This window comes from Pelobates fuscus, chromosome 1, assembly GCF_036172605.1.
Source record: "Pelobates fuscus isolate aPelFus1 chromosome 1, aPelFus1.pri, whole genome shotgun sequence".
Taxonomy (NCBI): Eukaryota; Metazoa; Chordata; class Amphibia; order Anura; family Pelobatidae; genus Pelobates; species Pelobates fuscus.
In genome coordinates this window covers 461,895,112-461,908,062 of record NC_086317.1, presented here as the reverse complement: position 1 = coordinate 461,908,062, position 12,951 = coordinate 461,895,112, and the positions used below count along the sequence as shown (strand labels likewise).

At 40.4% G+C, this 12,951-nt stretch overlaps 1 protein-coding gene across 1 annotated transcript; it reads right to left on the bottom strand.

Annotated features, from left to right (window-relative positions):
• Window positions 1-1,967: 1,967 nt before the first annotated feature.
• On the bottom strand, window positions 1,968-12,728 carry CTSC (cathepsin C). The gene is made up of 7 exons (XM_063430936.1): window positions 12,532-12,728; window positions 9,106-9,251; window positions 8,559-8,722; window positions 7,152-7,307; window positions 6,938-7,050; window positions 5,745-5,876; window positions 1,968-3,666 (listed from the first exon to the last, which is right to left on the bottom strand). The coding sequence occupies exons 1-7, from the start codon at window positions 12,692-12,694 to the stop codon at window positions 3,167-3,169; spliced, it is 1,374 nt and encodes a 457-aa protein (XP_063287006.1). The 5' UTR covers window positions 12,695-12,728; the 3' UTR covers window positions 1,968-3,166.
• Between the last annotated feature and the right edge of the window lie 223 nt (window positions 12,729-12,951).

Below are 12,951 nucleotides of genomic sequence, written 5' to 3'. Positions count from 1 at the left end.
TAGGTCCCATGAGCAGCCATCAGGGTGCTAATTGAACAGTATGGGGCCTCGGTAAGAAGTTATCCAGGTAGGTGGGGGGTGAAACTCACAGGGTAACTTGCTACTGCTCTGTTACCAGCGATCCTTGGACATCTGATGGGGTGCAGTCCAGGGAAAGGGGCTTCTCTGACATTTTACCTCTAGGTCTGGGAAGGCACAACAGGTAGTCCATCTTGTTCGCTGGGGAGGACAATGGAACTATTTTAAGGGAAATGGTTTCCTTAATATCATTTAATACGGTTATTTACTAAATTCTAAATGGGGCAAAACCATCTGGCTGCTTATGGGGACTATTTGTACTGAACAAAGTTGTTCCAGCAGCCAGTGAGCCAATAGTTAAACCATCAGGATCACAAGTGTTAAGTGAAAATACTATGGGAGAAAAAAAAAATCCCCATATAACTATATTCACAGTATCAATTCCCCATGAGGGTGTAGCCTGTGTAATAACAGGGGCTGCATAGTCACCAATACCCATGGGTGGGAGCTACTATAATATGATGGGTAGAACCTAGTGTGTGCCCCAGCCAGTGGATGGAGGCATGATAAGGCTTTATAACACTTTGTCCTTACGGTGCTTGGATTATTCCTTTAACATACCCCTATAAATTAGAAAGACTGATATCCCTGACAGAATCGCAAGTATACCATCACGGAGCCTGTATTGGTTGCAGGGTAACAAAGGGCCTAACTGCAAATATAGAACAGAATGATTGGATCAGACCTTAAAAAAAAATAAAAAAAATTATACCAACATTATCCACAATGTAAATGATTAATATATTTAAAAAAAAAAAAAAAAAATCGCAAAGCATAAAAATTCAATTAAAAACAAACCCCCCCCCCATCAACTTTAAAGTTCCAAAAACTTAGTAACACTAAGGGAAAAATTGTGCGGATTACAATAGTTAAAATTGGTAGCTGGAGTACACTTATAATAAATGTTCACTAAATATGAATAGAAGGTTGCTATATTAGTTACAATGTAATTCCATTCACAACAGAGAGGCTAAATAAGTGTCTAGCTTCTAATGGCTGTTAGCTTATTTAGAAAAACCGTACAATTCATGGTTTGTTACTGAATGTAATAGACTAAAAAGGAGGTCAGCTAGTACATTCAGGAGTAAATCATATGAAAGAAGTTTGAATGTAGTAAACTGATAAAAGTTACTATAGATCTTTAGTTAGTTCGATATTCCAGTTGCCCTTCGAAATACAAACATATTGATACAAGGTAGACAATTGTACCCACAATAGACAACACCTAGGGCAACAATTTTAAAATACAACATATTGTCCCACTGGACTAGTAATAGATAGGTCCACAATAATATAGCGCCCCATTCTGGCATTGTATAGTTCAAATAGTTGAAAAACCCTCTAGTATTACTCACCCTAACCACTATAGCACTTTGTTGTCCTTATGGTACTTTGATTATTCCTTTAATATAATCCTGTAAATAGGTCCATCACAACATTCAGCTCCAGACCCATGAAGCACTGGGGTGGATGTTGCATTATACATCTGAACTGGTGTTTGCGAGATTTTTTTTTTTAAATTTAGGTTTTATCAAATGTGAATAAATGAAACGCTTTAATGAGTCATGTGTTAGGTTGGAGATTACTTTTAAAGTTACAGTAGTACAGAGATTAGAAATGATTTTTCCATTTATGTGCGATATCCTGGTATTATTGTAAAAAAGCCATATGATAAGTATTTTTTATTAAAGAGTAAATTCTAAATTTAGGAGAGAATAGCAGTTTAGACAGACTGACTTTTCTGGCCTTAAATTTACAGCTATTCTTACTTTAGTTAATAACCCCAATGGCGATTTAAGAAAAACACTGTTGGTTGAAACAGTGTGGAACAGATCCTAGTAATTGTGAAATGCCTTTAGCATGACATTCACAAAGAAGACAATGAAAAATAAGAAAAGACAACTTTATTTCTGCATACAAAGATTCAACGCAACACTTAAAAATATATTCCCTGATTGGAGCATTAAGGCACATAAAAATGATGTCCCTTTGATAAAGAATTTTAGAGTTCACTTCAAAATACCTGTTTGTGAAGCATAAAAGCCAAGTTTTATAGAACAAAAACAAAACAAAAAAAACAAACACTTTCCAGCAAAACATTATCCTTTAAAGGAAAACTCCAGTGCCAGGAAAACAGTTTTCCTGTCACTGCAGGTTCCCTCTCCCTCCCACCCACAGTTGCTGAAGGGGTGAAAACCTCTTCAGTCACTTACCTGAGGCAGCGACGATGTCCCTCGTCGCTGCCTCCTCCTCCGCCTGACTCCGGCTGGTGGGCGAGACTGATCCCGCCCACGAGACCTAATGCGCAGGCGCGGCAATGCCGCGCATGAGGTCTCCCCATAGGAAAGCATTGAAAAAGATTTTCAATGCTTTCCTATGGGGAATTGAGTGACGCTGGAGGTCCTCACACAGCGTGAGGATGTCCAGTGACGCTCTAGCACAGATAATCTGTGCTAGGAGTCAGGAAGTTCCCTCTAGTGGCTGTCTAGTAGCCAGCCACTAGAGGTGGAGTTAACCCTGCAAGGTAATTATTGCAGTTTGTAAAAAAAAAAACTGCAATAATTACACTGGCAAGGTTAAAAGTAGTGGGAGTTGGCACCCAGACCACTCCAATGGGCAGGAGGGGTCTGGGTGCCTGGAGTGTCCCTTTAACCTCATTGCAGAGGGGGTGCATGCTCCCCCTATCCCTTGTGGGTTAATAGATCACATGCCACATTTAATTTACATACAAAAAAACAAAACACACGATTCATAATCATGTCTACAGGACAACAAAAAAGACTAAACTTACAGTCAATGCCCCTCCCATGGGTGGTTGGCATTGGTGAATGATTGGTCTATTCGCAAGTTAGTGAGTTGAAAGCCAAGTTGCTAAATACAAGTGAAACTAAAAAAAAAAAAAGGTAATCCTTTATGGACACGACATGTGTGACATGTCATGATTCCCTTTTATTCCAGAAGTTCGGTCTTTAAGGGGTAAAAGGTGTGGGTGCGTGGAGGGTTCAACTCCATTTAATTTTGCATTCTGGCTTCCAATTCACAGGTTAGGAAATAAAACCTGCTACTCTTGTGTGTCTTGATTAAAGAATTAGAGTTTTGCAATAGGGGATGCAGACACTGCTATACTTTCAATTGCACACTCATTTGTGCCTCTGCGGATTCTAAAGTAGCCCTTTTCACCCCATGACTCGCCCCAACTGTTTTTTACTATCCAGTACTTTTCACCATTGGACGCTTCCCCATAACCAACCAGCAGGACAGCATGGTTTGTTAGCTGAAATGGGTTGAAGTTGTCTCGCAGCCCAGTGTGGTGGTAGATCCCTCCTCCATAGTGCATAAAGTCATCATACACCTCAAAAGCTACAGCTAGTGGACCTCCCATTAGAAGCTCATATTTCATCAAGGCCTCATTGCAACCGCCATAAAACCCTCCTACATAGTGATATTCAGCAGTGTAATATCGGTAATAGTCATCTTTCAGAGTGCAAGGAGAGTCTGAGCCAGTGTAGGGAAAGTTGGATTCTTCGACAATACCAAAGTCTTGGCCATATTTCCCAGCAATTAGATATGGAAAGCCTCCATCACAACCTTAGGGAGAAGGAGAGAAAAATTAAACAAAAGAAACCCACAAATTGTTATTTGACAAGTCATGCATGGTATAGGCAATAATGCTAAATAAGCAAAAGAAAGTTTAAACTAAAATTAAAACAAAAGTTAATTCAGTTAGCCATTAGAGGGGTGAACGGTCATGTTCCATAATGTAAAATGTTTTAACTTGTCTCTCGATAGACATTTGTGAGATCTGAGAGGGGAAGCAAAACAAAAGGGCTCAAGGTTTTATTATATGGTGTAAATTACAGAGTAGTGAAAGTTTCTATTTAAACACTTCCATATGAGCCACTCTTAAAAGGAGAAATAGTAGTTTTTGCGTCTCCTTCAGTGCTTTAAAGGGACACTATAGTCACCTGAACAACTTTAGCTTCATGAAGCAGTTTTGGTGTATAGAACATGCCCCTGCAGCCTCACTGCTCAATCCTCTGCCATTTAGGAGTTAAATCCCTTTGTTTATGAACCCTAGTCACACCTCCCTGCATGTGACTTGCACAGCCTTCCATAAACACTTCCTGTAAAGAGAGCCCTATTTAGGCTCTTTATTGCAAGTTCTGTTTAATTAAGATTTTCTTATCCCCTGCTATGTTAATAGCTTGCTAGACCCTGCAAGAGCCTCCTGTATGTGATTAACGTTCAATTTAGAGATTAAGATACAATTATTTAAGGTAAATTACATCTGTTTGAAAGTGAAACCAGCTTTTTTCATGCAGGCTGTCAATCATAGCCAGGGGAGGTGTGGCTAGGGCTGCATAAACAGAAACAAAGTGATTTAACTCCTAAATGACAGTGAATTGAGCAGTGAAATTGCAGGGGAATGATCTATACACTAAAACTGCTTTCTTTAGCTAAAGTAATTTAGGTGACTATAGTGTTCCTTTAATAGGAGACTCAATTTTTAACAAAGAAAGCCATTACTCAAATATAGATAAAAGAAATGAATCAAAAGTTTCATAAATCACAGTAGCATAGTATAGGGTATAGGGGTGGAGAAATAACAAGTTAAAGATGGAGTTAATTTGATAAGCAGTATAGGGTCTGGAACACAAACATTTCTGATCCTATAGTGTTAAAACCAACATCTAGCCCACTAGATATAGTAAAATATTACTCATTTTTAAGTCAGTTGCTGCCTCTGATCTGCCCATTTGGCAGACATCAGCAAACGTAGCAATGCCTTCCCATAGGAAAGCATTTTATTGGCGAAGCTTGTCAAGGAGGCAGATCCAGCAAGAGTCAAACACAACCCTGGCCAGTCAGCATCTCCTAAGATACATTGAATCCATACATCCATCCGAGGATACATACAGTAAACATGGTTATTGCTCTAGACAGACTTCCATGATAAATTTTGCCTTTTTTTAGATGTTGCGGTCAATTGAATTCTATAGTTCTTTGGTAGGTTTAATCCCATTAGCGGACATCATTAAATATTAGATAGGGGATCCAGACACAAAGATCATGTCATATTCTCCATTTACATTCCTAGCTTCTGGAATAAGCATATTGCTACATGTCAAAACAATTTTATTGCATGGCACACAACATTTTGCAAACAAAATATTTAAAGGTTTGTGTTCCTTTGTAAAATGTGTGTTGTAGGATACAACTTTCCTCAAAAAAAAAAAAAAAAAAAAAAAAACAAAGTGGAAGGAGAAAATCCATTTTAGCAATATTGGAAGATGGCTGGGTTCTGGGCACCTAGCAGGCAAGGGTCACTGGGTCTGATCTATTTAGTCAGGATAGATCAGATCTATTTAACAGGATTCCATGCTCCAAAATGTATGGGTTGAGGTTTGTCCTCAAAGACAAATTCAAGTCAGAATGTAATTGGAACAGCTCTGTAAAGAGATGGCAGCTATATTCTAACTGCTGTTGATCATGAATGTTACACACCTCTTCCACCACCTCCAGATGCATTAGAAGAGAACCTCTTGTTACTACAGCACTTTTGTATTTATCTGCATGTCAAATCTATTATTTTTTTTTCCCAGGTTTCATTTTTATAATTTCTTACATGTCAAATCCTAGTTACCAAAACATCTGTTAAATGTTACCTTGAGAATAATTACTGCAAGACACTATCTGCTGTGGGCTCAGGGTAGGAGTCTGGCGGAGTTGCGAGGAAACACGAATTCGAGATTCTAGCATTCCCATAGTAGCAAAGGCATAACAGCTTCCACAGTTTCCTGTATAGATGGAGGAAGGAATTGTTAGTGAAACGCTTATGATCGGTTGTTATCAATGGCTGGGAGGATCAGATATGACATCTTTCAACAAAGCAAAGTTTGTGACATTTGGTAAATGGGTTGAGATGCACATGCATTTATCACAAGTACTACAATATTCCATGGTGAGAGCTTAAACGTCGTTATATAAAAAGGCACTTCAGTCGAGTGATGGCTTTCCCCTTTAATTTGCTTTGCATAATAGGAGATCATGAAATTCTCAATTTTTTGAATGCTAGTAAAATCAGTGAGGTAAGCTTCCTCCCCCCCCCCCCCCGTCGTATATTAAAAAAAAAAAAAAAAAAAAAATGTATAAGAGCACATTTCAACTAAATTAGAGAGTCAATCAAGCACCATAGGCACTTCATGCTTTGGTTATGATGCTAGTATGCTGAAGGTGCCCCACCATCCTGTTCTGTCCGGAGCCATTTGAGCAGTTTAGCCAGAGCAATGCACGAGGTGTTACAAGGCACATGCATTTCGTCCCAAGCTGTATTTTTGATGGGGGTTGGTTTCACATCCAAATTAGCTATATCTGACATCTTTATTTGAACGAAAGTGAAGGGCTAATATTGTAATATTTTTAACACAGAACTGGCATCCACAACAAGGAAGGAGATTGACGTTTATACTGCTGCTTAAAAAAAATAAAAATTTCAAAAGCCAATGTTAAACTCTTGTTAAAGTGCATATTGTAACCAACTGGTAAGGAAACCCAATAGCTAGTCTACAGTGTTAAGAAAAGTATAATGTATACAATGGTAATGTCACATACTGGCCAGAAGGGGGGAGGGGGATAATAGCCAATTGGTATTTCTAAATACAACTCATGTAAGTTTATAGCTAAAAACACAACATTCTTACCTACCAATTCTTAAAACTCAATACACACATTTTTAGAAATAAGATCTATACAAGCCAGTATTAAACCCAGCACATTCAGCAGTGTGACCTGCAAGCTAAAAATGTTATTTGTGCATTTGTCAGACCACAAAGTCACAAAGTAGTACCAGTAAAAATACCTTGATTTCTAACTGGGCTGACAAAGTTGTAACCATTTACATTTCTCCAGTCAAAAGCAGGCGGGAGTCCCTGGTACTTCTCATCAGTGGGCATGGGAGCAGGCTTCGGTATACTGTGTTGAAAATCAGAGCATTAGTGGAGTCCACAAGTACAGCCAGCCATGTTTACCTCAGTGAAAATAAGCTAGGTGTACATTTGCTAGCCTGAGTTTACCTTGGGATTCTGGAATGTTTACCACCAGCTCGTCTAACAAGATTCTGAAGGGTCATCTTCTCATATTCTGGATACACTGTTGCAGTCCAGGATTTCTGAACCATATTGATTTGCTCAACAAATCCCAAGTTGTAATTGTAGAGTCTAGTTGATAGCCTGTAAGAAGGAGCCATAAAGAATTTTCACCTTGGAGGAGGATCATACCAGCTACGAGTCCCACCTCACCGATACTGTGGAAACTTCTTGCAGAGCCACCTTAGTAGCGGTAACAGTCTCCACCACTTCACACACTAGTTCAATGCCACAATCTGTGGGTGAAGCCTCCCCCCCTCACCAAGATATAAGAATATTTAGGTTTCTGGGACTATTAGTAACCGTGACACTGTGTAGCCACCATAACCACTGTAGCTCCCTAAGCTGCTGGCTCTCCAGAGGAAGTAGAACAATGTTGTGTTACAGTGCTTGGAAGTTTATCTACAAAATATTTTAACAGGGAGGGTAGTGCATTCTGTACGGATATGTTAACATGGATCTTTTAAAGGGTTTTCGTGTGGAGAAAGATTTTAATTGTGCTCGGGAGGTTGCTCCACACTTGCGGTGCTCTGTAGGAAGATTAGGATGGTGCTACTTTCTTTTCATAATGCGGTATACTAAATAAAGTGCGGCCAGGGAGAGCATTCTACTAAGTGAGTGTGGGTGCTTCCCAGAAAAGCTTTTTTTTAACCCCATTACAAAATGTTGGCCTGTCTAATTTTAGAGGTCGAATTAAAGTTTGAGTTCATTAACAGGAAGATGTACTATACTTAAAAAGAAAAAAAAAAAAAAAAAAAAAAGTGTTCAACTGAAGAGAAAGCCGTGCAAAGGGACGTAGAAACTGGATGAAGACCACCTCACGCAGGCTACAAAGTGGGCAGTAACATCTGCACTCATACAACATGGAGGTGCTGCAGATGTTGGCATTTGTCTTACCAGACAGATAAAAGAATACATGCAAATTAAATATGCTGGTTATATATGTGAGCTTGAGTAAGAGTGTGTTGCCAGTTTGGTGTTGTGAGAAAGAAGCTACACTCGGAAGTTTGCTAGACTGAATATTGTTACATTTTTAAGAGCAGCCAACGTGTAGAGAACCATGAATGCAAGTCTACATCAATGTTCTTTAGCTTTCCCACAATACACAAGGCTGAAGTTTCATTATACAATTTGTTTTACCATAGGGGGGGTTTATTAGCAGCCATCATTTATCATATATGTGCATCACGCATCCCCCAATACGCTAACCTAATGCAAGCTTCAAGGACAGGTCTAAAGAGCATAGATCTTGATTTGCAAAAATCTCTGTAAGCTTTTAAAGCACTTTTAAATATTTGACAAGGATTAACAAGATAAAGGTGAGCGATAACTTACCTTCCTTCATCCTCTACGTAAGGTACTGGGTTTACTATGCGTCGTGGTGAAGATGTAACCTTTTTTCCTACAAAGCATGCCCAATTTTTACCGAGTACGTTGTGCACCCACCCGGGGAGGGTTTCATGGCAGTAGCTTGTAACATTTGTGCCTTGCTTTTCATACTAAAAAAGGAGAAGAGGATAAAAATTAAGACATTAAAAGCAAACTTTAAAAAGGTGTTTCCAGAAATGTAATTTTAAATAGTACTTTGAGATGTTTCTATGCTCTTAACCCATATAAAAAAAACAAACCAAAAAAACCCACAAAACTTCAAAATATGCCATTAAAAAAAAAAAAAAAAATACAGCTTAACATTTACATTGTGTCCCTACTCAAAAAATAAAAAATTACATTAACAAAGAAAAAACGCAACCACACACACTTTACATTAATAGTGAGGGAGGACACATTTCACTTCTTACTTTTGTAACTAAAGGTTCAGCTGAAGTTACGGTTAATGAGAAGGAGTGATAAAGAGGTCTTCAGCAACAAAAATCAAACATACCTTAAAAAAGGCAAACCACTTGTAGCCATTTATGTTAACTTCAAAACCTTGATTGTAGATAAGAGTGAAGAAACCAACATTTCCCATTTCATCTTCAGCAATATTGAGTTCTTTCAGACGAACTGTATATTTACTTCCAGTGGTACCTAAAACAAGTTTAAGTATATTAGAGATATTTGCCTGTTTCATCTAAAAGATTGTGCCAAGGGATTGATAACAATGAGCATTCTCCTTGTGACACCAATTAGACCTTTTCTCAAAAATGGTTACAAAAAGTTTTCAACAATCCTGTTGAATAGTACGACACATCAAAGCAGGAATTGGTCCATTTATAAAGGGAAAAAGTCAGCACCCGATTAAGGCTGGCTGAGCATCGTAGGAGTTTAAAACTTACTAAAATTAGAAGAATTGACACATCCCCGTGCACACATTAAAGGATCACTATAGTGTCAGGAAAACAAACCAGTTTTCCTGACACTATACAATCCTTACAGTCCCTCCACCCTCAGGGCCCCCCTCCCGCTGGGCTGAAGGGGTTAAAACCACTTCTGCCCATTGGAGTGGTCTAGGTGCCAACTCCCACTACCCTTAACCCTGCAACTGTAAATATTGCAGTTTTCAAAAACTGCAATATTTACCTTGCAGGGTTAACTCCTCCTCTAGTGGCTGTCTACTAGACAACCACTAGAGGGCACTTCCGGGTTTATAGCACAGATTCTGTGCTATAGCGTTGCTGGACGTCCTCACGCTATGCGAGGTCCTCCAGCGTCACTGAAATCCCCATAGGAAAGCATTAGGTCTCCCCCGCCGGATGACATTGGCGGGGGAGGACCCGAGGGACATCAGTGCTGATACAGATAAGTCTCTGAAGGGGTTTTAACCCCTTCAGCAACCTGGGATGGGGGGGAGGGAGGAAGAGGGGACCTGCAGTGCCAGGAAAACGGTGTGTTTTCCTGGCACTAGAGAGTCCCTTTAACTCCAAGAAACGACGCTGGCTGTTCTCATGCAGAGCATGCTTAAAAATGGGGAAGGCCTAATTGGCATATGGCGTTTATGTCTAAGGTCCCCCAATAAGCTGACATTTGAGGAAACGGAGCGCAACCCAGCACACCTATGGACATCAGCAGAGTGACCAGGCAAAGGGTTATTTAAAAAGGGTGGGAGGGTGTTGTGACACTATAGTTTTCCTTTAAACTCTGTATGCGCAGCATCTCATAGCCAAACGCTGCACATACAGACTTCAGGCATCATGAGCCCTTCAAAAATCACTCCTGTGTCATGGTTTAGAGGAGGCATTCAATACAAGGTTTCACCTACAGCATTAAGCTAGGTTGCTTTTTTTTGTTGTTTGTTTTTATATTTGTGCATTGAGAGCTCTACTTGCTCAACATTTGTTTTCCACGCCCTATCAGGTCTGTATTTTGGATAGGTTTTAGGCAGTCTTCGCTTTAGTTATGTGCTGCTAATACAAGTCAATCCACAAATTACATCTTGCCCTTTCACATTACAGCAACTTTTATTTGGCAGGCAAGGCTATATGGGGCTGGATTACAACAAGGTGTTTGTCTAACCAGTTCCTGTTAGTTTTCTGCCCCCAATCACATTGAGAAACAGCCATTTGGTTGAGACCCAAGAAGAGTTGTGAAAGTGTAATGTGTGGGCCTATTAATCATTAGCATAAATCGACCAGGCCTTTTTTCAATTTACTTCCAGTATCAGGAAGCATTTATGAGCCAATCAATTCTTACAAGTTGCCCCATCAAGTAGAAAAGTAGTTACCAGGAGCCGCAGACACCCAGAGGAGTGCCGTATTGCCCAGTTTAAACATGGAGTACACCAAGTATTTTTCTAAGGACATGAATCTACTAGAGAACCTATATTAAGCATCAATAAACAGACTGACAAAACATAAAACCAGTCCAACAGGATTTACCTGAAGCCTTGTTTTTAATCATGCTTGTATTAAACATGCTGACAAAATATTGATGAGCATGTGATTCCCTGCCTTATGACTAAAAACTAACAGACCAGAGAAAGGCACCATTAAGGCCAAAAGAATGTGTTAATGCAGAACATGGTTATACTATACAGAGTAGTTCATATTACAGTTACTGTAACTGAATGCGGAGTCCGTCAGTCTGTCTACACTACAGAACTCGAGAATGAAAGTAAACAAAAATTTATATAAAGTCGCTTGGGGATTTCCACACTGCTATCACAATTACTAACTGCACACCACGTATTGGCAGATATGTGAAAAGCAGAACAAGTTAGACCTAGATACACAAGTCACATGTAGGAGTAAGGATATGACAGAACAACTTCCTTTCAGTAAACAGATTATATATATATATATATATATATATATATATATATATATATATATATATATTTTTTTTTTTTTTTTTAGATAGTTTTCCATGAAACAGCAAAAGGTAAAGGATGGCAAATAACTTATTGCAGCACACTGTGTGGTCAGTCACTAAACACCAAGTCACAGGCAATAGAAACCCCAGGTTACAACTAGTAGTAAAGGTTTAATTTTGAAAACCAATGCAATCGGAAGCTTAATTCATCACATCTTGGTCCTTGGTGAACAAACCCTAGTCTATTCTCTTTAACAATACATTGCTACTGAATGTGCAGAAACAAGCAGGGAACTTGTTAGCAATCCTATGGTAACAAACATAACTCGTAAACAAGTGAGCCACAGAGCTGGCAATCAAATGATCAAACCTCAGAGCGCTGCATGACACGAGAGAGTGAGGAGTTAGGACCCAAGGACTCACTCATATCAGCATGTATTCCAGCACATTAACCCCGTGTGCTGCACAGTTGGCACATTAACCCTTGTTGGCCCTGTGCTGCACACAGTTGGCACATTAACCCTTGTTGGCCCTGTGCTGCACACAGTTGGCACATTAACCCTTGTTGGCCCTGTGCTGCACACAGTTGGCACATTAACCCTTGTTGGCCCTGTGCTGCACACAGTTGGCACATTAACCATTGTTGGCCCTGTGCTGCACACAGTTGGCACATTAACCCTTCGTGGCCCTGTGCTGCACACAGTTGGCACATAACCCTTCGTGGCCCTGTGCTGCACACAGTTGGCACATTAACCCTTCGTGGCCCTGTGCTGCACACAGTTGGCACATTAACCCTTCGTGGCCCTGTGCTGCACACAGTTGGCACATTAACCCTTCGTGGCCCTGTGCTGCACACAGTTGGCACATTGACCCTTCGTGGCCCTGTGCTGCACACAGTTGGCACATTGACCCTTCGTGGCCCTGTGCTGCACACAGTTGGCACATTAACCCTTCGTGGCCCTGTGCTGCACACAGTTGGCACATTAACCCTTCATGGCCCTGTGCTGCACATAGCACATTAACCCTTGGTGGCCCTGTGCTGCAGAGGGTTAATACTCACCCCCATCGGAGCAGTCGATGTCGCTTTTCCCTCCCAGCTGCTGTCCCACACTGAACTCCCAGGTCCCCTCCAGATCTGGAAAGCTGCAGTTAGCTGGGGTGTCAGCGGCACCCAGACGGGCCATGGCGGCCAGCACCACCAGTAAGCTGCACAGTCTCTCCATGTTTGAAACCAGGAAGTCCTAGCTCCCCCAGTGCGCTGAGAGTTAAATACTCAGCCAGGGATCAGCTGACCGCTCAAATGACAGGGGGGTGGGTCACGTGATGAGGGGATCACATGTGCTGGCCTAGAAGATAATTTTATCATTAATATACTGTTATTGTATGTATTGCTGACACACACACTGCATGGGTAGTAATGCTGATTGCTAGAACACAGGAAAGGCCATGTAGGCAGCCCATTTATATGGCAATGACTTTT